The sequence below is a fragment of the Heptranchias perlo genome, chromosome 3 (genome assembly GCF_035084215.1).
Source record: "Heptranchias perlo isolate sHepPer1 chromosome 3, sHepPer1.hap1, whole genome shotgun sequence".
Classification (NCBI taxonomy): domain Eukaryota; kingdom Metazoa; phylum Chordata; class Chondrichthyes; order Hexanchiformes; family Hexanchidae; genus Heptranchias; species Heptranchias perlo.
In genome coordinates, this window is record NC_090327.1 from 74576445 (window position 1) to 74603900 (window position 27456).

Sequence of the window (27456 nt, forward strand, 5' to 3'; positions counted from 1 at the left end):
CCGTGGCGGACACCGAGACTGGGAGCGCACAAGCGGCTGGTGACAGAAATCTAACACTCAGCACTCATGATAGAGAATGATCTTAACATCACTTGGCATCTGTAGCACCTCATCATCTGTCCACATGCTTAATATTGCTTTCTGATCTCTTGTAGGGCCATCAGCAACCGCCGTGACAGCGGAGGGCGATTCCTCAGAGGACCTACCGGCCTCTGAGGGTCCATCATCATATCTGAGCCAGCCATCCACCAGCGCAGATACACACACCTTGGTGGGTCTCCGTCCTCAGTTAGTTGGGCTTGCACATGGTGAGTCACCACGCACATGTGAGCATGAGCAGACCCTGGTGGCAGGGGCAGTTGTGGAGACTCCGCGTCGGTGGGAGCATTCTTCTCCAGGCCCTGCTCAGCTGGACCCAGATGCTGAACCCTGGGGGCCAGCCGTGAAAAGGAGAGTCATCGAGGGGCAGCAGCACATTGCCGAGGTACTGGAACAGTTGCCACGCGCGCACTCCACAATTGCGCAGAGGATGGAGGAGTCCAACTCCTGCATGAGTGGAATACTGTCACAGGGACATGAAGGCATTTCTGAGATAGTGTCGCGGGTAGGTGTGGGAATGTCTGCGATGGAGGAAAGGCTAGCCTCCATCGAGCGTCAAGCACGGCTCAACAATGAGTCCATTCAGGCCCTGACAACGGCCATTTGGATTCAGGGTGAGCAACATTCTGCCGCCTTAAACAGGCTGATAGATACCTTACAACTGGCCATCCAAGGCTTCACACAAGTCCTCCAAACTGTTGTCCAGCAGGGTGAAAGAAGTGATGTGGGCCTGGGCCACGAGAGGGATGATGATGAAAGAGGATGTGGAAGTGGGGACGCCACTCAAAGTGCTCCCACGTCTCACCCGTTGCCCCTCTTTCAACCAGTACCCACAATGCTGCCCCCTCTCCAGGTGGCCGAGTCTGCCCCTGCACTGGTGCAGGTGGAGCAGTCTTTGGAGGGGCTCTCACGGGCACCAAAACCCAGAGGGCGTCCGCGCAAAGCATCTCATCGGTCAGGGCATGGACAAGAGCAACCTGCCACTACCTCTGCTGAAGCCACAGGGGTAGCACCACGTAGGGGTTCCCGTAAATGTAAGCCGAAGGTTTTGACAGCACAAAGGGGATGCACAAGGGTGTAAGACAAAATGTCATGTTTTTGATTTATTTTCCTTTGTTTTGCAAAAAATCAAAATTGTTATCACCGCTACTGCCACGTCTTTGAAAATCTTGTCTGGTTTGTGCAATAATGCCCTTTGCTGAGGATCACCATGAAGACCCACACCTGATGCCACCCATTGTGTTACTGCAGAGTGGGTGTAGGTGTATTTGCAGGGCTCTTTTGTGCAGACGACTGAGAGACACCGGCGATGTCCCCGGTGGCACACTGAAAGGATGCAGAGGAGAAGTTGTTGAGGGCAGTGGTGACTTTGACAGCGACAGGTAAGAAGATGGTGCTTGGGCCAGCTGGGAGCAGCTCGGCATGAAGGAGGCTGCAGATGTGTACGACTACATGTCGAGTGACTCTGAGCCTTCGTGTGCACTGCTGCTCAGGGAGGTCCAGGAAGCTGAGCCTCGGTCTGTAGACCCAGTGGCGAGGGTAGTGCCTTCTGCGACGCATCTCTCTCTGCGGTTGCCCTCCCTCCTGCTGTGCAGGTGGATGTGTCACAGCACTGTGTTGTGGAGCTCCACGTGTCGGAGGTGGCCAGCGAGGCTGGTGATGCTGTTTGTCCTCCGAGGAGGTCATGGCGGCCCCCATCCGGAAGATGTACGTTTGAGGGGGTCCGCAAGGTAGGTAAATGTGTCTGCACACCGGGGTTGAGGTTGCATGTTTGTGCATTTGACTGTGAGGAGGAGGGTGGCCTCCTGCAATGAGTGAGGGTCTCCCCCCACATCTGTCAAATGGATCTTTGCAGCTGCCACAGGCTGGTGGCTGCAACACGTCCATTTGAACTGGGAATGTTTCCTCCAGTACAGGAAACACTCTCAGTTTAGTTGAAAATCCCACCCCTCCTAAAATATCCTACAAATCAGGTCTGCTGACGACCTGAACTATCACATTAATTGCCTTAAGTGGCAATTAAAGCCGGCGGGAGTCCCGCATGTGGGGGCTGCGCACGCATCTAAGCGCGTCACTGGAGAACCCGGAAGTGGGCGGGTTGGAGCCGGGCTCCGGACCCGCCCCAGGAATCCCCGATTTTCGGAGCCCCCCTGCCACGAACCCACCCGCTTGGACGTCCAAAAATCGAGCCCTGTGAGTGTCGGCCTACATCTTGTTACAGCATGTCTAGAAACCAATGTGCTTTCCTCCCATTTTTTTATCACCTCCATTGCTGAAGGAGGTAATTCAAGCTGGGCTACAGTTCCATGAGTGTCGGTAGCCATCTGATATCTCGACCAAATGACCATTCACGGGTGAGCTTAGACAGTGAGTCTCAGCAGGTCATTTCACTATGGGGAGCATTAGAACAGAACCTGCTCATAACCTCACCAAGTACAGAAACATAATTTAATAGGACAAAGTCAGCATGGCTTTATGAAGGGGAAGTCAAATTTGCTTGAGTTCTTTAAGGACATAACGTACAGGGTGGATAAAGGGGAACCAGTGGACGTAGTGTATTTGGACTTCCAGAAGGCATTCGACAAGGTGCCACATAAAAGATTATTGCTCAAGGTAAAGAATCACTGGATTGGGGGTAATATTCTGGCATGGGTGGAGGATTGGTTATCTGACAGGAAGCAGAGAGTTGGGATAAATGGTTCATTCTCGGACTGGCAACCAGTAGCCAGTGGTGTTCCGCAGGGGTCGGTGCTGGGTCCCCAACTCTTTACAATCTATATTAACGATTTGGAGGAGGGGACCGAGTGTAACATATCAAAGTTTGCAGATGATACAAAGATGGGAGGGAAAGTAGAGAGTGAGGAGGATATAAAAAACCTACAAGGGGATATGGACAGGCTGGGTGAGTGGGTGGAGATTTGGCAGATGCAATACAATATTGGAAAATGTGAGGTTATGCACTTTGGCAGGAAAAATCAGAGAGCAAGTTATTATCTTAATGGCGTGAAACTGGAAAGTACTGCAGTACAAAGGGATCTGGGGGTCCTAGTGCAAGAAAATCAAAAAGTTAGTATGCAGGTGCAGCAGGTGATCAAGAAGGCCAATGGAATGTTGGCTTTTATTGCTAGGGGGATAGAATATAAAAACAGGGAGGTATTGCTGCAGTTATATAAGGTATTGGTGAGACCGCACCTGGAATACTGCATACAGTTTTGGTGTCCATACTTAAGAAAAGACATACTTGCTCTCGAGGCAGTACAAAGAAGGTTCACTCGGTTAATCCCGGGGATGAGGGGGCGGACATATGAGGAGAGGTTGAGTAGATTGGGACTCTACTCATTGGAGTTCAGAAGAATGAGAGACGATCTTATTGAGAAACACAAGATTGTGAAGGAGCTTGATCGGGTGGATGCGGTAAGGATGTTCCCAAGGATGGGTGAAACGAGAACGAGGGGGCATGATCTTAGAATAAGGGGCTGCTCTTTCAAAACTGAGATGAGGAGAAACTTCTTCACTCAGAGAGTAGTAGGTCTGTGGAATTTGCTGCCCCAGGAAGCTGTGGAAGCTACATCATTAAATAAATTTAAAACAGAAATAGACAGTTTCCTAGAAGTAAAGGGAATTAGGGGTTACGGGGAGCGAGCAGGAAATTGGACATGAAGCTGAATTTGGATCGGTCAAGGCCCTGTGGGTGGCGGAGTGGACCCAGGGGCTGAGTGGCCGGGTCCTGCTCCTACATCTTGTGTTCTTTAGATTTGAGGTTAGGATCAGATCAGCCATGATCTTATTGAATGGCGGAGCAGGCTCGAGTGGCCGATTGGCCTACTCCTGCTCCTATTTCTTATGTTCTTATGTTATGTACACTTTCCACCTGGGGTCAATGGATAACAATCAGAAGGGGGAATCCTGGTTGATTCAGTTTCTCAGAGCAAAAAGATAGAATTGGTTTATAAGAATGGCAATTAACTTTTTTTTGAGTTTGCTATTTTTGAAATAAACGCTTTAATTGTACTGTAGTTTGGTGTTTCTGCAAAATTACCACAATTACTTCTTAAACCAGTGTATTTCAAACTTTTTTGTGTGGGGGATCCTCCGCGAATATTGACAAACATTGAGCACCCTTAAAACTATAGACACACTCTCGAAACATTTGAAAGTATTATGTGCAAATTTGCCAAAAATAAGCACTATTAAGTTTTACAGATATTAATTGAATTTTTTAATATGGATTAGATGAACTCCCAGGGCCACTTGACCTGACTTCTGAAAGAAAAAACAGCGTCAATATTACAGATAATGTCAAAGGAAAATACTGTTGTCATGGCAATTTAAAAAAAAATTAGTACACAGTCTACAAAAATAATGTGCTGGTAAGTCAGCAAATACAGAAAAATACAGACCTCAATGACCACCTCAGATTCATTCATGGATCCCTAAAGTTCCAGGGACCTTAGTTTGAAACCTCTATTTTAAGATAATGGACAAGTAAACAGTCATCGTGATTTGCTTAGTTTTACTAATATAACATGAACTTTTTGCCCTTCTGCAGTGACCCAAACCATAGCTTTTTAATATTTTCATTCTTTTTTATGGGTGCATAAACATGATCTGGTTTTATACTTGTGGCCTGTAAAGCTTCCAAAATATGTGTGGATGATTGAGCCCTGGGTATTTTAGAGCTTTGTTTCAGTCCAAGCCCATTTCCTGGAATGTTGGAACATGTGGCTTGCTACGAGTTGGACGTATTTCTTCCATTTTCTACTATTTGAACTTAGAGACTTCCTGCATTCCTGGTAATAATGTAATCAGTGACATGAAACACATGGACATTGAATTACTTAATTTGGTTAAAACATTCATCTATTGAAATTATTATCGGAACCAGATCTGTGATGTACTATAAAGGCTGGACAAAAGAGGTGAAAAAGTTCAAGGCTCTCTCTTTTGCCCAGAGTAGTACCATACCACAATGTTCAGTTCCATTCGCAACCCTTCAAATAATGAAGCAGTCCGAGCCCGCATGCAGTAAGACCTGGACAACATCCAGGCTTGGGCTCATAAGTGGCAAGTAACATTCGCGCCAGACAAGTGCCAGGCAATGACCATCTCCAACAAGAGAGAGTCTAACCACCTCCCCTTGACATTCAACGGCATTACCCCCACCATCAACATCCTGGGGGTCACCATTGACCAGAAACTTAACTGGACCAGCCACATAAATACTGTGGCTACAAGAGCAGGTCAGAGGCTGGGTATTCTGCAGTGAGTGACTCACCTCCTGACTCCCCAAAGCCTTTCCACCGTCAACAAGGCACAAGTCAGGAGTGTGATGGAATACTCTCCACTTGCCTGGATAAGTGCAGCTCCAACAACACCCAAGAAGCTCGACACCATCCAGGACAAAGCAGCCTGCTTGATTGGCACCCCATTCACCACCCTAAACATTCACTCCCTTCACCACCGGCACACAGTGTGTACCATCCACAGGATGCACTGCAGCAACTTGCCAAGGCTGCAGTGTGTACCATCCACAGGATGCACTGCAGCAACTCGCCAAGGCTTCTTCGACAGCACCTCCCAAAGCCGCGACCTCTACCACCTAGAAGGACAAGGGCAGCAGGTACATGGGAACAACACCACCTGCACGTTCCCCTCCAAGTCACACACCATCCCGACTTGGAAATATATCGCCGTTCCTTCATCGTCGCTGGGTCAAAATCCTGGAACTCCCTCCCTAACAGCACTGTGGGAGAACATTCACCACACGGACTGCAGCGGTTCAAGAAGGCGGCTCACCACCACCTTCTCAAGGGCAATTAGGGATGGGCAATAAATGCCGGCCTCGCCAGCGACGCCCACATCCCATGAACGAATATAAAAAAGTGCCCCAACTGAATAACCTTGTATGATATTTGTAATTATGTATTCTTGTGTGTAAAGTAGAGCTAAAGTATTTCTAATGGAGTACTTTGGTCTTTATTAGCTTCTTGGTAGTGGAGATCATGGGACAATTTTCAATTGCTGCCCGTCTTTTCCAGTTTCTGGGCTCTGATTTGGTAGGAGGCTGGGTATTTTAGAGCTTTGTTTCAGGTGTTGGTAAATAGCACAGATGAGCGTGTAAAATTAATTAATATTTTGGTTCTGTACTTCAGTTTCAAAACTGAATATTTTCAAAATTAATTATGATTCTTTCCCGGTCAGAGGTACGCTGCTCTGCCATTTCTATAATGTGTGTGTGTGTTGTTTACGATCAATAATTTCCTATAAAAGTTTGCAAAAGAAAAGTTTCCTTTTTTTTAACGCTTTTCCCCTCCATCATATTTTTTTCTGTGTTTTTTTGTTTTCTTTTCTCTGCCTTTTCCACTCTTTTGTGCTGAAAATCTGTCTTTCATTACTGTCATTACCATTAAACTGTAGGGTTTGGCAGACAAGTAGGAGAGTTTGGTTCAGAGCAAAAGTACATTTGTTGCTATTGTAAAGTGCTGGGTCTGATTTGAAGAAAATCATCCTTGTAAAGATGACTGACAATCCAACTAATCCAGTCTATATAACATCTGTTTGGAAAATCAGCATTGGGACATGCTCAATAGAAATGTTGCATAAATACTGATTCAAATCATGCAGTACACTGACTACTCAGTACTCAGAATAAAGGAAGGTAATTGTTTAAGACAAAAGCTGCCAATTGCAGAAAGTTCCCAGTTGAAAATCTTGAAGGTGTAAAATAGGTTTTCTTTCTTTTCTATCCATTACAACAGGCTCTTGAATATTTGGGTATAAAGCTGATGGAGGATATATGTTTATATAAGACTCTGGGGCCAAGTGCAAATCCCTGAGGAGTCAAAAGCATGAGGATACTTGTGGGACTTGTCTGCAGATCCAATGGCAGATGACAGGGAAAAGAGGATTGATTGAGCAAAACTATTTATTGAACTGTTTCCTCACTTGAATGATTTAGAAGTGGATAGTTGTCAGATCACAATCTGATGAGGAAGCTAGAGTTGTTGTAACAGTTAGTAGGGAACCACTGCCAAGACCCCTTTCACAGAGTGTGACGAGGGGGCCTGGCTGGTTAAGCTGGGTCACATTCATCCCACGAACAAACACTCTGTTCCGTGGCACTAACAACAGGAAGCTGCTGGATTCCCTGGCTGCATCAGAGGTGGGGGCAGAGGCCGAGCTGCAGTTTCATTCACAGACACAGGGATGGCGCTGGGCCCAGCCTCTATCTGTGAGTGCTGTCACTGCAGCTTTTCAGTTCAATTCATGATGCAGATCAGATTTTATAATCCTTTTCTTTCACTGGAGCCAGTTCCCCCCTGTGAGCCAAAAACATGCTTTGTGAAAACAAAAAAAGAATAATTCAGTGCTGGTTTCTAAGCAAATCAAAAACTATTTCCATTTATAACTTCTTTATCTTTCTCTTGTGTGTGTGTGTATGTGTGCATATATATGTATATATATTATATATATCCTGTCTGTCTAGAAGGAAATTAACTTTGGAAATACAAAGCTCATGGTGTGAGTGAAACTGACTGGCCTTGGACTTTGCCAGTACTGGGGTCAGGGTCCTGGGTTTTTCAGCACTGGGGATTTCTGGAGTTAAATAGCACAGGAGGGGGTCCTAAGCTTCACTAGCATTGAAGGTGTAGTCCTAGAGTTTTATCATAGTACTGTGGGGGTCCTGGGGTTTAACAGCCTCAGGAAGTATCTTATGCTTTGGTAGCATTGGGGAGGGAGGTCTTGGAGTTTGCAATTGTTGGAGGGGGCTGCAACTTATTAGCACTGCGAGGGGGAAGATGCGGTTTGATAGAACTCAAGGGTGGAATGTGGGCTTGACACCAAAGATGGGCAAAGGGTCTCTGGGTCTGGCAGCGCCTGGGGGATGGGGGGCAGGGTGATTTGAAAAGAAGTTGCAGGAGACCATTCCAGATATGAGCAATTTTTGATTGATTCTTATAAAATAACTAAATATTTTCAGACACAAAAATAAGTAAACAGAAAATGCTGGAAATATACAGCAAGTCAGGCAATATCTGTGGAGAGAGAAACAGAGTTAACGTTTCCGGTCAATGACCTTTCATCAGAACTGGAAGAAGTTAGAGACTTAACAATTTATAACAAGGTAAAAGAGGCAAAAAAATCCAGTTGGAGAGAAGAGCAGAACTCCTTCACGGTGGGCATCCCCAGAAGATAAGTAACTGTGAATTAAACACCAATGTAGAGAAAGCATCTTGCTAGATCTCAAATCACTGGAAGTAATTAAAGTAACTGCAACCCCTTTAGGATTATGTTCCTTTAAGTATTTGGTTATCTCTGTCCATGTCCTGGATGAACTGAAATTTCATTCAACTTAATCTGAGAAAACTGAAGTCATCCTCTGCAGCACCTGCATGGCTCTGGCCTTGACTGCATTAACCTCCCCAGCTGCCACCTCCAGGTAAATCCAGAGGTATGTAACCTCTGTGTACTGCTTGATCCTGAGCTGAAATTCCTCCCTACATCTGCTTTCTTTCACCTTTATAACATTGATTGCCTGTGCCCTACCTTTCTCCACTACTTCTGAAGTTCTAATCCACACTTTTATTACCTCAGGGTTTGATTTCTCTATTACCGTCCTAGCTGGCCTACCTGCCTCCATTCGCTACAAATTACAATTCATTCAGAATACTGTGGCGTACATCCTCACCCACACAAAGCCCCGCATTCCCATCACTCCCTTTTTATGTAAGCTCCTCTGTTTCCCTGCAAATCTCAAATCCTTTTCCTTTCCTGTCTTCAGTAACATAAATCATTTCATTTTTATATATGATTTATGCTTTCTGTTCCACTATTCATTGGTTTCCATTTATGCATGCTAAAATCCATCTAGCACCAAGACATTTACTTAATTGGACATTAGCTATGTGAATGGTACCATTTTTCTTTATGCTCACAACCTGGCCATATAGCTTGTTATCGTCAGCAAAATTTATAATGTTGCATTTTTTGAACAACAGGTGCCCAGAACTCCACCAGACACTGTTTGTGCTTCTTATTGTCAAGCCAATTTGCAATTCATATAGTTCACTTGCTGTTAATTCCATGATTCTTGACTTTTTATTTTAAAACTCCACATTGGTTAGGCCACAGCTTGAGTACTGCGTATAATTCTGGTCACCACATTACAGGAAAGATGTGATTGCACAAGAGAGGGTACAGAGGAGATTTATGAGGCTGTTGCCAGGACTGGAGAGTTTTAGTTATGAGAAAAGATTGGAAAGGCTGAGGTTGTTTTCTTTGGAATGAAGGAGGCTGAGGGGAGATTTAATTGAGGTATATACAATTATGATGGGACTAGATAGAGTGGATAGGGAGGACCTATTTCCCTCAGCAGAGGGGTCAGTGACCAGGGGGCATAGATTTAAAGTATTTGGTAGAAGGACTAGAGGGGAGCTGAGGAGAAATTTCTTTCACCCAGAGGGTGGTGGGAGTCTGGAACTCACTGCCTGAAAGGAAGGTAGAGGCAGAAACCCTCAACTCATTTAAAAAGTACTTGGATGTGCAATTGAAATGCCGTAACCTACAGGGCTACGGACCAAGTGTTGGAAAGTGGGATTAAGCTGAATAGCTCTTTTTTGGCCGGCATGGACGTGATGGGCCGAATGGCCTCCTTCTCTGCCGTAACTTTTGATGATGTAACTTTACTTTTGAATGCTTTTTTTGATATATATTAATGACTTGGACTTGGGTGTACAGAGCACAATTTCCAAATTTGTAGATGACACAAAACTTGGATGTGTAGTAAACAGTGAGAAGGATAGTAATAGACTTCAAGAGGATATAGACAGGCTGGTGGAATGGGCGGACACATGGCAGATGAAATTTAACGCAGAGAAGTGCAAAGTGATACATTTTGGCAGGAAGATTGAGGAGAGGTAATATGAAATAAATGGTACAATTCTAAAGGGGGTGCAGGAACAGAGAGTCCTGGGGATATATGTGCACAAATCTTAGAAGGTGGCTGGACAGGTTGAGAATGTGGTTAAAAAAGCAAATGGGATCCTGGGCTTTATAAATAGAGGCATAGAGTACAAAAGTAAGGAAGTTATGATGAACCTTTATAAAACACTGGTTCGGCCACAACTGGAGTATTGTTAGAGAGGGTGCAGCAAAGATTTACTAGAATGGTTCCAGGGATGAGGGACTTCAGTTACGTGGATAGACTGGAGAAGCTGTGGTTGTTCTCCTTAGAGCAGAGAAGGTTGAGAGGAGATTTGGTAGAAGTGTTCAAAATCATGAAGGGGTTAGATAAAGTAAATAAAGAGAAACTGTTCCCATTGGTGGAAGGGTCGAGGTCCAGAGGACACAGATTTAAGGTGATTGGCAAAAGAAACAAAGGCGACATGAGGAAAAACTTTTTTACGCAGCAAGTAGTTATGATCTGGAATGTGCTGTCTGAAAGTGTGGTGGAAGCAGATTCAATCGTGGCTTTCAAAAAGGAATTGGATAAATAGTTGAAGGGAAAAAAATTGCCGGGTTCTGGGGAAAGAGCAGGGTAATGGGACTAACTGGATTGTTCTTACAAAGAGCTGGCAATGGCTAGATGAGATGAATGGCCTCCTCCTGTGCTGTAACCATTCTATGATTCTATAATTCAAAGTTATTATCAATTGTTGGATGGTTCTCATCCACTAATTTACTCTGTTACGATTTTCGCACTAAGCCAAATATTTCTCACATGCTCAGCACGAAGGACCACTCCCGTAATCAAGGCCTTTCACCCTAAGAACTGAAGGGTAACCTTATATGTACAATATCTGGTCATGTAACAATAGCCAGGGTTGAACTGAATGCCTTAATCACCCTAATTGACGTCTTCCTAGTCTTCAGCTAATGGAGAAGAATAACACTGTCAGACTGCGTGATTTCGGTTAAAATCCAGGAATTGGGTTTATTAAAAGTAAAAATTAAGCACCAAAGGATCAATCCAGCAGATTCCATTGAATTACAACTTTTAACTTGCAACTTCTCAGTTCAAAAAAATCTTATAAAGTAAACAAGATGTTTCATGGACTTTTCTAATATCACTGAAGCAGGACTAGCATTTGTAACACACATCTTGTATGCGAGGTTGAGACCACCCAATGGAGCTCACGCATGCTCACACTTACACAGTAGAAGAGAAGGAATTAGCGAGCAGTAATTCGCTTCAGGCTTATAACTTTGTGGCCCCTGTGATCTTCGAAGACTATAACAGAAAAGTAACTGAACAGAGCTATCAAATTGAAGTTATGATGAGTGTTGCATTCAGTTCTGTGCACCGCACCACAGCAAGGATATATTGGCCTTTGGTGTTGGGAGGTGGTGGGGGGTGTGGTGGGTGGTGGGGTTCAGTGCAGATTCACCAGAATGATACCGGGCTAAAAGGGTTGAATTATGAGGACAGGTTGCATAGACTAGGCTTATATTCCCTTGAGTATTTAAGGTTAGGTATTTAAGATGATTAAAGGAGTTGGTAGGGTGGATAGAGAGAAACTTTCCTCTGGTGGGGGAGTCCAGAACAAGGGGGCATAACATTTAAATTAGAGCTAGGCCATTCAGGGGTGATGTCAGGAAGCACTTCTTCACACAAAGGATAGTGGAAATCAGGAACACTGTTCCCCCAAAAAGCTAGGTCAATTAAAAATTTCAAAATTGAGATTGATAGATTTTTGATAGGCAAGGATATTAAGGGTTACGGAATGAAGGCGGGCAGATGGAGTTAAGATATAGATCAGCCATGATCTAATTGAATGGTGGAACATGCTCGAGGATGGCCTACTCCAGTTCCTATGTTCTTCCTATTTTCTGGACTCCTTTGACACTTGGTTCCAAGTACCTTTACCTTAATTGACTATTTTCAGAACAAAGCAAGTGGTCTGTCTCCACAGAAATTACAGGAGGGCTTCCCAGTAACAACCTTCGAATTCCAAGACAGTATATCAAAATGCTTTGTTGATTCAAAGGGTTACGATGGCTACATTCCAGCCAGGCGGAATTATGTGTTTGGTTTGCAGTAAACATATCAAAATGGCCTAAACACAGTGTAAAAGTGCATTGTATAAAAACAGAAACTTCAGGAAATATAAAACTGGTCAGTCAGCATCTGTAAATAGAAAAGATAGGTTATTGATGTTTTGGGTGTGTAACCCCTCAACAGAACTGAAGACTGCATGCATTTTAGAAAGGTTGAAAAAATAGGGATAAAGGACTGAGAGGGGGATAAAGTCAACAGATATGCCAATCAGAAAGAGGGAGTAAATAGGTAGAATGAGCTACAGATTGCTTAACATAACACTGTGGCATAAATTGCGCACCTGAAGACGCCGATCATCAATGATGTCCTCTCTCTCTCCACCGGCAAATCCAGGAAGCAGGTTCGCGAATGCGGACTTGCGCACTAAAACCCCGAAATCATGAGCTTGCTCCCATTGGTTTGCCGGTGGTTTGACAGTTCCAAATTAAAGGGCCGCGCTACGCTACAATCAATAGAATCATTAAATATTCATAAACTTACCCATCTGCCCAACTGGAACGAAGATACTTATGCCACCAATAGGTACACTGGAAAATACCAGCTCCAAACTACTTTTTAAAAGCACGATGACTGTTAATGACTGTGAAACAACAAAAAATTAAATTTTAAAGACATTAAATTTTTAGATGGGAAGCACTGTCTTGCATTATCATTTTGATTATATGTGTAATATTACTCTTAATATTTTTTGATCATTACAAATTTTTTTATTAATTTAAAAAAAATTTTTTACTTTTAACTTCTGTAAGTTTCATTAAATTAAATCATTTGCTTGGCTTTTTATAATAAGATAGTTTAAATAAAAAATTAACATAACAGACGTTAGTTGTAAAGGAATGATTTCTAGTTGCCTGCTCGTGACTTCTCTTCTTGACAGATTCTGTGGGCGTGGCTTCCATTCCCACAGTCTCTATCGGATCAGAGTGAACCTGTGCTGAAATCACAGCGCTGAACTTAAAAAAAAATTGAAGAGGGAGCAAGCGGACGACAGAGGCCACAAGGTAAGTTTCTTCATGGTGTTTGTCCGCAGGATGTGCGGACAGCCTTGCCATGCTGGTCGGAGCAAGTTCCGGCCCATTGTCTTTTCTCTTGATGGATTTCCAATATTTTCTGTTTTTATTTCAGTTTTCCAGCATTTGTAGTTTTTCTTCTTACTGTATGCTTCCGAAGCTTTAACATAATATACAATTCTGTGTCGTTAACTAGGACACATTTCAGTCCTCCTGCTGCCTCCACACTACAACTGCGGGCTGCTGCCGGCTCATGCTCGCCCCTCTCTCCTGTTTGCCTCCCCTCCCAGACTTACCTGCGGGCCAAACAAAATTCAGAGGGCCCTAATTAGCAAGCGGTGTCAGGGCTCCCGATTGGCACAGATTTGCCAGATTTATTCAAGGATGCCCAAGGATTAATTTAGAACTATCCTCGGGCCTCTTTTCTGGCACGCAAATCCAAAGGGATAGGGGATCTGATGGGAAACAAGGGATGATGGGGGAGGGGATGGGAAGGAAGCCACTGCGGGCCATATTTTCCTTCTAATCCACTCTGGAAAAAATGCAGCCTGCAGCTGTCGTGGCTCCTTTCCTCACTACACCATGCCATGCCATCTACCATCTCCCACTACAAGGATAGAAGAAAAGGACAGAAAAACAAGCAAAAATGAGAGTTATAGAGACAGAAGCAGAAGAGAAAGATAGACAAAATCAGAAGAGGAGAAACATTAACACAAAAACAACAAAAAGATCATTTTCTCTGACTTACCATTGTGCTGCGCCTCAGGAGATCCACTGGTAGTGCGTGCTTTAACAACTGAGTGGCATTTCTGGAGGTATTAAAAGTCAATGGCATAGTGTGGGACTGGAGTCATGTGTAAGCTGGACCAGGTAGATTCCCATTGCTGTGTCATTGAGAAAATGCTAGAATCCATTATTAAGGAAGTAGTAGCAGGACATTTGGAGACTCATAATAAAACCATGTTGACTCTCCTTGATTGTATGAAGGGGAAATCATGTCTGAGGAAGTAACGGGCAGGGTGGATAAAGGGGAACCAATGAATGCAGTATATTTGGATTTCCAAAAGGCATTCGATAAGGTGCCACATAAAAGATTGCTGCACAAGAGCTCATGGTGTTGGGGGGTAATATAGTGGCATGGATAGAGGATTGGCTAACTGACAGAAAATAAAGAGTTGGGATAAAAGGGTCATTTTCAAAATGGCAATCTGTAACTAGTGGGGTGCCGCAGGGCTCAGTGCTGGGGCCTCAACTATATCAATGACTTGGATGAAGGAACAGAGTGTCTTGTGGCCAGATTTGCTGATGAAACAAAGATAGGTGGAAAAGCAAGTTGCGATGAGGACACAGAGGGCCCGATTTTACTAGGCCTGCGGGTTTCCGGCGGGTTGGGTTTCGGGAGCGTGGCCAACACGCTTGGTGAAATTAGTGGGTTGCCCGCGCGATCGTAGCAGGCAATGCACTAATTGGAATCAATTATCTGCTCCTCCGGGGTCCGCGCTGCTGGTCTGCGCGTCGGGCGGGCTGCGCATGCGCAGTACGATCTGTCAGCTGGAGGAGCTCTAGTTAAAGGGGCAGTCCTCCACTGACAGATGCTGCAACCAATGGAACAAATTACAGCATGGAGCAGCCCAGGGGGAAGGCTGCTCCCAGTTTAATGATGCCTCACCCCAGGTATCATCAGATGGGGTGAGGAGGAGGGGGAGGACAGAGATCTTCCACCCGGTGGGTGGGAAGAAGCGGCCTGCCTCTGCCACCAAGAAGGCCTGGCTTGAGGTGGCAGAGGGGGTCACCTGCGTCACCAACATATCGCCCACCTGCATACAGTGCAGGAGGCGCTGCAATGACCGCAGCAGGTCAGCCACAGTGAGAACACGAAGTCTTTCCCCTACACTCCGTCTGCCACAACGCTGCCCCCACCCCACATCTCCTTCAGCACCGCCAACACTACTCTGTCACATCACCCTTCATACCCACTCAAACCCCATCCTCATCTTACCTCCACCTACTCACCTCGCCAGTACTCATCCTGCCACTAACACGCAACCCAATCCTCATACAATCTCATGGCTCTATCCCATACTCACCCTCTCGTGCATCTCCCTCACGGCCAGCCTCACTCAACCTGCCACCACCTGTGCTGCAGCCACAGGGCATGCATCACATATGTGCAGTAGGCAGCGTAAGGCAAACGTGTCGTGAGCATGAAGGGGATGCACAAGGGTGTTTGAGGGTTTGCTATGGGTGTTACCTATATTGAATTTCAGAGCAACAAACATCACACATTATATTGGCACCACCACTGCCATGTCTCCGTGAATCCTGTCTGTTGTGTCCAATAATGCCCGCTCCTGGGTATCACTATGAGGACCCACCACTGATGCCACCCATTGTGTTACTGCAGAGTAGGTGCAGGTGTATTTGCAGGGCTCTTCCGCGCAGACGACTGAGAGACATCGGCGGTGTACCCGGCTGCACCCTGGAAGGATGCGGAGGAGAAGTTGTGGAGGGCAGTGGTGACTTTGACAGCGACAGGTAAGCAGTTGGTGCTGGGGCCAGCCAGGAGCAGCTCGGCATGAAAGAGTCTGCAGATCTCCACGACTACATGTCGAGCGAATCTGCGCCTCCGTGTGCACTGCTGCTCGGAGAGGTCCGGGGAGCTGCGCCTCGGTCTGTGGACCCTGTGGCGAGGGTAGTGCCCTCTGCGATTCGTCTCTCTCTGCGGTAGCCCTCCCTCCTGCTGTGCAGGTGGGCGTGCAACAACACCGTGTTAGGGGGCTCCATGTCTCTGCGGCGGACCGTGTGGACTGCGAGGCTGCTGGGGCTGGTCATGCTGTTCGTCCTCCGAGGGTGTCCACACACCACCCATCTGGCAGGTGTTGGTCTGAGGGGTTGTGCAGGGTAGGTGGGTGGTTCCTCGGACTGGGGCTGCGGTTTCGTGTCGGTCTGTCCTCTGGCTTGGCGGGGGGTGGTGGGGGGCAGGGGTTGCCCTATGTGACGCGGCGGCCTCCTGCGTGGGTGAGGGCTCTCCCCCGTGGAGTGCACCTTGGCACCTGGCACAGGCTGCTGGCTGCAACACGCCTGGTTGGAGAGAGACTGTTTCCCCCAGTGTGTGAAACACTCTGCGATGAAGGTAAAATCCCACACTTCCTCTTTTCACAGCTGATTGAGCTCATTTAATGACCTCAACAAGCAAGGTAAGTAGACTCAAGTGGAACCCCGCTGGCTTTAATTGCCTGCGGGATTCCCACCAGTGGGGGCCACGCACGCAGCCCCGCACGTCATCGGGGAACCCGGAAGTGGTCGGGATCGCGGCGCGATCCGGTCACGTGACTGGGTTTCGGGATTTTCGGGGCCCCCCCGCTGGAAACCCGCAGGAAACCCGACGCTAAAATCGAGCCCAGAGTGTCTGCAAAGGGATATTGACAGGTTAAGCGAATGGGCAAAAATTTGGCAGATGGAATATAATGTGGGAAAATGTGAAGTCATCCACTTTGGGAGGAAAAATAAAAAAGCAAAATATTATTTGAATGGAGAAATACTACAAAACGCTGCGATACAGAGGGATCTGGGTGTCCTCGTACATGAAACACAAAGTCAACATACAGGTGCAGCGGGTATTCCGGAAGGCAAACGGAATATTGGCCTTTATTTCTAGGGGGATGGAGTATGAAAGCAGGGAAGTCATGCTCCAACTGTACAGGGTGCTGGTGAGACCACACCTGGAGTACTGCGTACAGTTCTGGTGCCCTTATTTAAGGAAGGACATACTTGCCTTAGAGGCAGTTCAGAGAAGGTTCACTGGGTTGATTCCGGGTATGGAAGGGTTGTGTTATGAGGAAAGATTGAACAGGTTGGGTCTATACTCATTGGAGTTTAGAAGAATGAGAGGAGATCTTATTGAAACATATAAGATACTGAGGGGACTCGATAGGGTAGATGCTGAGAGGATGTTACCCCTCATGGGGAATCTAAAACTAGGAGGCATAGTCTCAGAACAAGGGGTCGCCTGTTTAAGATGGAAATGAGGAGGAATTTCTTCTCCCAGAGGGTCGAGAATCTTTGGAATTCTTTACCCCAAAAAGCTGTGCAGGCTGAGTCATTGAATACATTCAGGGCTGAGTTAGACAAATTTTTGATCAGCAAGGGAATCAAAGGATATGGGGAAAAGGGCGGGAAAGTGGAGTTGAGGTAAAAAAATCAGAGCAGCCATGATCTCACTAAATGGCGGAGCAGGCTCGAGGGGCCGAATGACCTGCTCCTATCTCTTATGGTCTCATGGATAGAAGTGAATCAATTTGGTTTTTCCAGCAGCCCACAAATTTGTTGATTTTTAATTTTACAACTTGTCACTTGTGATTTAAACTCACAAAATCCAGGTTGCTAGTCCAGTACCATAACCACTACACTACCCTTTGTACTCTTGTAACTAAATGGTCTGATATAAAAAAGCTGCTAATAATCTCTCCAAAACTAACGGATCTTACCAGGTAAGTAGTAAAACACAGACTTTGAAATGTATTTTCTTACTGTCGAGGTGAAATTATGAAGATGAATCATCTTAACCAAATATTGATGGTGTGGTCTGCAGACAAAAGGGCCATCTCTTCACTAACAAGTGTTTGGCAAACCTTTATTTCTTTGAAGTAGAGGAACCAAAAAAGCCAAGCATTATTCTTATGGTGCCATACTTTGCAACTTGTACAATAATGTATTTCAATGAGATTCAAGTAATTGTTTATCAGCAAATAAAAAAAAATTGCTCGGCACTTTCTTGTGAAGATTGTGCCCCTTTAGATGGAAGTCTTTTTCAGAGCTTTGAATTTTCTTTAAATACTACTTATGTAGTAGTTGTCACGTCTTGCATTATCATTTTAATTATATGTGGTTTTAGTTCAGTGCCATTTTCAACATCTCAGTTTGATTAATCAGTGAAAATTAAGAAAACATTCGTACAAGTGGTAATTTTCTTCAGAATAGAAATATGTATTAAATAAAGCCATTTTATGGCTTGTGTTTGTCTCACAAAGTAAACCATAAAAAGGAAGTATAAATGTCAATTTTGTAATAATCTTGAAATAAATAGGTTATTTTTATATTAAGGTCAAGAAAAACAGTCTATGGGATTCGCAACTTATAAAGTTGAGGTGTACGATGGTAAATAATGTGTTCCTATACTTAACTTCACATACAATCTTATTCTTAAAGATTTATTTTGAAGAATTATGCAGTAAAGCGTAATTATTGTTCTGAGAGTTTAAGCAGTAATTGCTACAGACAGTATAGTCCAGACTAAGGGGCATAATTTCGCCCAGCATCCTGGGCTAATCCCAATGCTATACATGTGTCATCTGAGCCAGAGTAGATACTAGGCTTTGATTTGACTGACAAGATTTCCATTGCAAAGTCGGCAAATAATGGAAAGCAAAATTCCTAAGTAAGTGTTAAGAATATTCTGCTGAAGTTCAATGGATCCAACAATGTTCCATTGGTTATCACATCTTGAAAACTAATGGGTTGAAATTACTCCTTGTAATATTAGTAATGGATGGATTGAGGTCAATGGAGAGTAATATTGCACAGGGTGTAAAACTGGCATTCCACTCGAACCTGTGGGTTACCCACCCTGCGGGTTAGGTTAAAATACCACCCCCCCACCTCCCGAGTCTGAGTTAATTTCAACAAAGATGGTGCTCTAATTGGTTAAAATCTTCTCCGGCTCAGAAGTCAACAAAATCAATCAGGATTTTGACAACAACAAGAACTACTTGCATTTATATATTTTTTTATTCGTTCATGGGATGTGGGCGTCGCTGGCAAGGCCAGCATTTATTGGCCATCCCTAATTGCCCTTGAGAAGGTGGTGGTGAGCCGCCTTCTTGAACCACTGCAGTCTGTGTGGTGAAGGTTCTCCCATATATAATGCGTCATTAATATATCTAATATTGCGCCATTAACATAGAAAAAATCCAGTAAAGCCGGAGTTGGAGGAATGGAGATTTGTAGGTGTGGTTGTAGGGCCAGAAGAGGTTACAGTGATATAGAGGTATCAGGAGTAAGAGCATTTAAACATGAGGATGTGAATTTTAATTTGGAGTCATTGGGGGACCAGAAGTCAATGTAAGGCAGGAAGAACAGAAGTACTGGGTGAGCAGACTTGCTGCAGGCAGCAGAGTTATGGATGAGCTGAAGTTCACAAAGCATGGAGGATTGGAGGCTACACAGGGGTCAAGAGAGCATTGGGTCTGGAGGTGACAAAGGCATGGATGGGCTGAGGTAGGGATGGAAACGGGCAAATTTATGGAAGTGGAAGTAGGCCGTCTTTGGTATGGAGAGCATATGGGGTCGGAAGTTCAGAGTCAAATAGGACACTGAGGTTGCAAAGAGTCTGGTTCAGCCTGAGGCAGTGGGAGATGGAATTTGGCAAAGTTACGCAGTGCGTGGTGTGGGCTGAAGATGTTTGCTTTGGTCTTTCCAATGTTTAATCGGAGGAAATTGTGGCTCATCCAGGACTGAAAGATAGACAAGCAGTCTGAGAACACCGAGGCAGTGGAAGGGTCAAGAGAGCTGGTGGAGAGGTGGAGCTGGATGTCATCAGCGTATTTTGGAAGCTGACCCCATGTCTGCAGATGATGTCGTCAAAGGGCACCATGTAGATGAGGAAGAGGAGAGGACCAAGGATGGATCCTTAGGGCGATGTCATAGTTAATGGTATAGGAGTGGTAAGAGAAGTTATTGCTGGAGATGCTCTGGCTATGATTTGATAGATAAGAGTGGAACCAAGTGAGGACAATCCCACATGGCTGGACAACAGAGAAGAGGCATTGGAGGAGGATGGTGTGCTTGACTGTGTCAAAGGCTACACAGAGGGTGAGAAGAGAAAATGCACCATGGTCATTGTTAGACAATGTCATCTAGCATTTTGATTCGAGCCGTTACAGTGCTGTGGCAAGGGTACAACCTGATTGGAGAGATTCAAACGTGGGGTTGCAGGAAAGATTTAGGAGGCGAGAGCATGTTCAAGAACTTTGAAGAGGAAAAGGAGGTTGGAGATGGGGCTGTAGTTTGCAAGGACAGAAGGGTCAAGCATGCATTTTTTGAGAAGAGTGAGGGGACCATTTACTATGTCAGTTAGCATAGGGGCCAGGGAAGGAAGTTGGGTAGTCGGCACGTTAGTGGGAATGCAGTCCAAGAACCAGGAGGTTAGTTCTCACGGTCAAAATGAACTCAGACGGCATGAGGGAGATAGGAGAGAAACTAAAGAAAGGCATGGGATCAGGGTGAAGGCAGAGGGAGTCTGGGGGAGATTGGGTAAGATGAAGTTGCTGAATGGATGGTCTCAAACTTGGCGTCAAAGATGTCCATAAAAGTTCAACAGCCTTAATTTCCGGTAAGAAGTCGTGCTTGAAGGGAGTGCTATCTGCTGGATACGCAAGAGTTCTGAATTAACTATATTATGCAGTATTGTGTCGTTAACACTTCTGAAGCAGCTAGGAACATAGGAACAGGAGTAGGCCATTTAGCCCCTTGAATCTGTTCTGCCATTCTTGGCTGATCTGTGACCTAACTCCATATACCCGACTTAGCCTCAGATACCTTAATTCCTTCGGTTAACAAAAATCTGTCAATCTCAGATTTAAAATTAACAACCGTTTGCGGAAGAGAGTTCCAAACTTATCCCACCCTTTGCGTGTGGAAGTGTTTCCTAACTTCACTCCTGGAAGTCCTGGCTCTAATTTTTAGGCTACGTCCCCTAGTCGTAGACTCCGCAACCAGCGGAAATAGTTTCTTTCTATCTACCGTATCAGTTCCCCTTAATATCTTGAAAATTTCGATCAAATCACCCCATAATCTTTTAAATTCCACGGAACACAACCCTAGTTTGTGTAACCTCTCTTCGTAATTTAATCTTTGGAGTCCAGTTATCATTCTGGTAAATCTACACTGCACTCCCTCCAAGGTCAATATATCCTGCCCATTCGCTTAATATATTAATATCTTTAATTTTATGCTTCCATCTACATTGCTTAGAATGCTGCCTATCTTTGTGTCATCGGCAAACATGGATATGTGGCTCTCTATCCCGTCATCTAAATCGTTAATAAATACAGTGAATAGTTGAGGCCCCAACTCAGATCTCTGTGGGACACCACTAATCACATCCTGCCAATTTGAGTACCTGCCCATTCTCCCTACTCTCTGTCTCCTGCCGCTCAGCCAGTTTCCTAACCAGGTCAATAATTTGCCCTCAATTTCATGAGCTTCAGCTTTAGCTAATAGTCGCTTATGAGAGACTTTGTCGAGTGCCTTCTGGAAGTCCATATAAACAACATCCATAGACATTCCCTTGTCCACTACTTTAGTCACCTCTTCAAAAAATTCAATCAGGTTTGTCAGCCATGACTGACCCTTTACAAATCCATGCTGGCTCTCTCTGATCAGCTGAAAATTTTCAAGGTGTTTAGTCACTCTATCCTTAATTATAGACTCCAGTAATTTCCCGACAACAGATGTTAGGCCAACTGGCCTATAATTCCCTGGTTTCCCCCGCTCACCTTTCTTAAATAGCAGAGTGACATGTGCAATTTTCCAATCTAAAGGAACGGTTCCTAAATTGAGAGAACTTTGGAAGATTATAGTTAGGGCTTCTGCAACGTTCCCATCTCACCTACTTCCTTTAAAACCCTGAGATGAGCCACTTTACTGATATAGATGGAGAAAATTAGTTAATGCAGCTGCTGAGTCAGCAATTGTTTTCAACAATGGCTCTGCAACCACAAAGAAAAGCCTGCTTCAATGACCCGATTCGAAATCTGCTTCCAAAGTGTTTATTGGAGAAACATGTGGGGTAATTTTCAACTTCAGCTGGGACGGAAGACTGGTGGTAGCAGATTGACCACCTGTTTTATATATATATATATATAGAATATGCAAAGGAAAATGTGCGAGTTGAATAATGGGCAGCCAACCCACTACGGTCGGTTTTCCGTCCCCGCCAGAATTGAAAATGACCTCATGATAACATTTTGGTGCAGGGGGGCGGCTTATAAACAGTATGACCCCTCTCCCAATCCAAGAGTCTATGCTAAAATAAGTTTCTAGTCTGCGGGGGAGACACTGGACCTCGCAGCGCACATGTCTCAGTCGCAGACCGAGGAAAGAAAGCATCAATTTCATGGTGCCGTCACCCCAAATTGGATCGGCCGGTTTTTCAGATGCCACTGGCGGTCGCCTCAAACAGGCATTGGCTCCTAACGCTAAATTGAATGGCGCTGAGCGGAGGAGGCGCCAGGTCTATTCTGCTCAGCTCAGGATTCTTCACCGCAGCGACCGCCAACGATAAAGTGAGTTAAACATTTTTTTTAAAGTTTGATGCGGAGCCAGGAGCAGCAGCCGAGGTTCACTTCCAGCCCAAGATTGACCCCCCCTCCCGGGCACACCTGAGGGCCGCTGCTGGAGAGGCACCGACCCAAGATTGATCCCCTTGAATTTGGCAAATTGCCTCTGGAGGCGCAACAGGTGCCGGCTGCTCGCACAAATGAATCAAATGAGGCCTGAGGGCCAATTTAGGGCGACCTCTGAGCCTCCCATTGCAGGCATGCACTGTCTGCGCGCCGTTAGTTATAGATCCAAAAATGGTTGTAACCAATTTCTCCCCCTATCAATCTGCTTTTGGGCCATGTTTATATTTTCTAATCTGTTTCATTCTTTCCTCTAACCTGCTATGAGTGACCTGCCTTGAAAGAATTGCATTTTCACAGATTGTTTGAACATTCATTCTAATGTCTGAATGCATTGGTTACGTGACTATTTGTGATTTTAATTTGACAAGCTATCCATGTATCAAAGCACAATAAATATTATTGTTTCCAACTCACTTCGTGTCCTAAAACGATCATTTGCGTAATGCACCTCTAAAACACACTTTGTTTATATTTGCCATTCAAGAAGTAGACCTTTTTCTAGTTGCTGGGCAACATGACTGTTCAAAAGTTGGTTGAGTGTTTATTGATCTGTGGTTTCAAATGTAGCCATATCCTCGGAGAGGGAAAAAAAATCAATGGATGATGAGATTCCTACTTTCTTTTGTCTAAGTAAATGTCATGGTTGATTACACTTGTTCTGAAATTGCTGTTCTGAAAAAAAAATCAGTTGATTTCTCATATTTCTGTTGAAATATTCATTGCAACTTGCAGTATCTCACTAGCGAGACTATCCATTTCCTATGAAGGTTTTTATCAGCAAAGTGTCTTGTTTCAATTATTGAGTACTCATGCTGTATCATGATAGATGAACTAAAATATGTAATTAAGAACAATAGATTTTATTATTTGAATCTACTATGTTTTCTTATCAGTAAAATCAAATGTGAAAAACTTCTTTTGCTTAGAGAGTTGTAGTATCAAAGATGCAGGGCTGTTTTTTAACGGTTTGGGTGGAACAATACTTTGTCAGACTCCAGGAACATTTTGGAGGTTGGGAAAAACACACTAAACATTTTGATGCATCCATATGAGAATTTGAGCCAGCTGATTAGAACATTTGTCAGAGAATGTCAACATGGTTAAGAAAACCTAAAGTTTACAGCACAGAATGAGGCCATTTGGCCCATTGTGGTTGTGCTGGCATAGCAATCCAAAACTAATCCTATTACTCTGCTGTCTCCCCATAGCTCTGTATCTCTATCTGCTTCAAATATTTACCGAATTTTCCCTTTAAAGATGCAATGGTCTCTGCCTCAACCATTCCCTGTGGCAAAGCATTTTCATGCTCCCAACAGCCTGTGTAAGGAAATTTTCTTAACCTCCTCACTCTCTTAGTAATCATTTTAAATTGATGACTCCTCATCATTGACTCCCCAACTAGAGGAAATAGTCTTTCTCTTCATAATTTCTATTTATTCTCCTCTTCGCCTTCTCTGCTCCAGTGGAAAAAAATCCCAATATCTCAACTCTCTGTTCATAACTATAGTTTCCCATGCCTGGCATCATCATTGTGTATCTACACTGTACCATTTCTATGGCTTTAATGTTTTTTTCTATAATGGGATGCCCAAAACTGCATTTGGCATCCTAACTAATGTTTTGTATAAATACTACTTTTATTCTTGAATTCTATGCCTTTATTGATAAAATCCAATTTTCTATTGGACTTTTTAATGGCTTTATTTACCTGGTAAGCGCACTTTCAGGGAATTATGTATTTGAACTCCCAGGTCTCTCCATTCACACCAGCTTTAATTTCTTTCCATTGAGTATATTCTCCCATTCTTTTTACTTCCAAAATATATTATCTAGTCATTATCACATTACAGTTTTTGGGACCTTGCTGTGTGCAAATTGGCTGCCACGTTTCCTACATTACAACAGTGACTACACTTTAAAAGTATTTCATTGGCTATAAACCGTTTCGGGACGTCCTGTGGTCATGTACGGCGCTATATAATTGCAAGTCTTTCTTTCCTTCCTTCTTTCTTTCCTTTTCACATTAAATTACATCTGGCATCTGTTTGCCTATTCCACCAATCTGTCTGATGTCCTGAAGTTTTTTATATTCCTCCTCGCTGTTTGCCACATCTCCTACTTTCAGCAAACTTTGAGACTGCATTCCTTATACCCAAGCCTAAGTTATTCTTGTATACTGAGAACAAAAGTGGACCACTGGGGTACATCAGTTCTAACCTTTCTCCAGTCTGAGCTACTCCCATTTATCCTAACTCTTTGCTTGCTGGTCATCAACCAATCTTTTATTCATGTTGCTACAATTTTTCTTATACCATTTTCCTGAATTGCTCGAACAAGCATGGTTATACAAGATGAGACATCTTGCAGCCAATGTAAAGGAAAATTAGGAAGGTTTTTACAAATATTTTAAATAAGATGGAATCATTAAGGAATGGATGGGATCACTCAAAAATGGCCATGGTGAGATTATTGTGACAGAGAAGGAAATGGCAGAATTGCTTAATACATATTTTGTTTCAGTGTTTAGAAAAGAGAGGGAAGGAAGTATTCAAAGGTTGTGCATGAGAAAATAGATCAGAATTGAGAAAAGACAATAGATATATGCATTAATAACAAATGGTTCTTAAGGGCTAGAGGGTGCTAAGTATTGATAGATGTGCAGGACCAAAATACAGAAATAAGATTAATGAGGAAGTAGTGATAAACTAACAATTATTATTCAAAATTCATTAGAGACAGAAGCTGTACCAAAGGACTGGAGGGTAACAATTCTTGCAGCTTGGTTGAAAAAAAGGGGAAAAGGATCAACCAGTTAGCTTTACATCAATAGTAAGAAAATTACTAGAGACCATAAATAGGGATAAAATAAATGAGTACTTAGAAAGGTACAGACTGATTAGAAATAGTCAAATTGGATTTGTGACGGGAATTCATGTTTGACTACCCTGATAATTTTCTTTTGAGAATAACGGAAAATATAGTTGGAAGAATGTGCATCTTGCTCTCTCCTTACACCCACTAGGACAGGGTTAAGTGTTCAAGTGTATTTCACTCAAAGCTCTTACTGTCATCTGAGAGAGGAAGCTATTATCCAGTTAGTCTGGGCTAGATTTATACTCAGATACTCAAGTCCAAGAGGTGAAAGCTATGTTGCAAGCACTGCACCACTCATAGCAGAAATAGTTTTAATAAATGTGCATTGCTGACGCAAAAAAACAATCACAGCACAAGAGATTTTTATTCTATCGTATCTGTGTTCTCGTAATTGCCCATATTCAGGTATTGCTAAGCAGCTAGTCAAACAGTGCTAGGTGAGCACCGAAATACATGTAAATACTTAAGATTGTTATGTTATTCCATGAATCTTGCAAATAGAGAAATAGCCCATGATTCAGGGTATTTCTGTAATACTCCTATTTACAAAACAGGCAATAAAACTTACAAAAGTTCACATTTGCAAATATTATGGCAGATGCCTGTTATGAAACCTTTCAATGGTCCTGTATTTTGCACCGAAAATCTATGGGTCTTCTGGCACATTCCCACCATAAGTTGGAGTGTGGTGGAAGGCCTGCAAATTAGGTTGGAACCTGGATACACCCCAAATATGGGCCCCTGTATCAGAATGGAAGGAACTCCCAGGCTGGGAGTTTCCTTAGTCTCTGCTTAGGATACAGCGGGCAGCCAGTACGCTGGTCGATACGACTCCTGTCTGTTGGAAATGGAGCCCACTTGGGGGTTTAGGCTTGGGTCTTGGCCTGGACTCCTAAAGAACATTGACAGTTTATGGCCTGTTCAGCTCCCTTTATAAGCAGACTGGTAGACTCTTCGAAATTTTTCATTTTGGCTGGGGTTGTTTCTTTGTGTATGAGCGGTGGACCTTTGCCACTTCTCCCCAGTGTGGGCGTCCACCAGTATTATTTAGGTTGGGGAACCTCCCCCGATCCTGAATACTCCAGTGTGGTCAGCAGTGGAGGTTCATGATGGGATGATCTCAATTCCTTAGCCAGGATCAAGGGCCCACAAATTTTTATATGTGTGAAACTAAATAAACTGTCTTATTCAGACGTTCAAATATTAGTACTGTGGCAATGAGCAAACTTTTTTAATAGTACAGTGGGTTATGAATTATCAGAATTTCGGCACTCAGACTTCATGTTGAATCCACTCAAACAGAACATCTTTCTGTTAGTTATAAAGTCCCAACATGAAATAATAATTCATCCTCGTTATCCAGTTGGTGTTGACACACAACATTGTGTTGGTCATGATTCAGCATAAATTGGTACTAAATTGACAATTTTATTCAATAGGGTATTAGCCTAATTATATGAGAAGTGGAAACATTAACATTTATGCAGTAATGGATACTCTTCTGAAGTAACTTTTACAGTTTAGGCTCTTTCCCAACACTACTACTCATCTTTATGGCTAAATGGCAGTTTCCATAAGCAGACTGTGTCCTTAATGTATTGAAATTTGAGTCTTTATTCACCACTACATACAAAGTAGTGTACCCTGGCTAACCCTTAGTGTACCCATTAATCATTAATTAAGCAGTAAACCGCTTACTGGAGAATATGTGGGATGCCCACCATATTCTCCCGTCACCTTTTTAAAGGCAAGAAGTAACACATTGCCAGAACAATTTGTGCAGGCTAAAGGTGCTTGATAAGATTTATTTATGGGTGAAATAATATACAAAAGCAAAAGGACACAGCAAAATATTAAAACAGCACATTATTTTAAAAAAAGAACTAGACTCAGTCCACAAGAGGTTACATACCCTTTTTTGAAAGCTGTCACCTCTCAGCAAACTCTTGGA

General features: G+C 43.8%; 1 protein-coding gene across 5 annotated transcripts in view; it reads left to right on the top strand.

Annotated features, from left to right (window-relative positions):
- prex2 (phosphatidylinositol-3,4,5-trisphosphate-dependent Rac exchange factor 2) overlaps positions 1 to 27456 on the top strand; it is a 428462-nt gene that overhangs the window by 52699 nt on the left and 348307 nt on the right. Inside the window, exon 1 of one of the 5 annotated variants that reach the window (XM_067980314.1) lies at positions 22131 to 22511. The exons of the other annotated variants lie outside the window; for them this stretch is intronic. Coding sequence (XP_067836415.1) covers positions 22434 to 22511 — 78 coding nt within the window. The 5' untranslated portion in view covers positions 22131 to 22433. Of the gene's footprint in view, positions 1 to 22130; positions 22512 to 27456 lie in introns of those variants that run through there. 5 annotated transcript variants of the gene reach the window in all.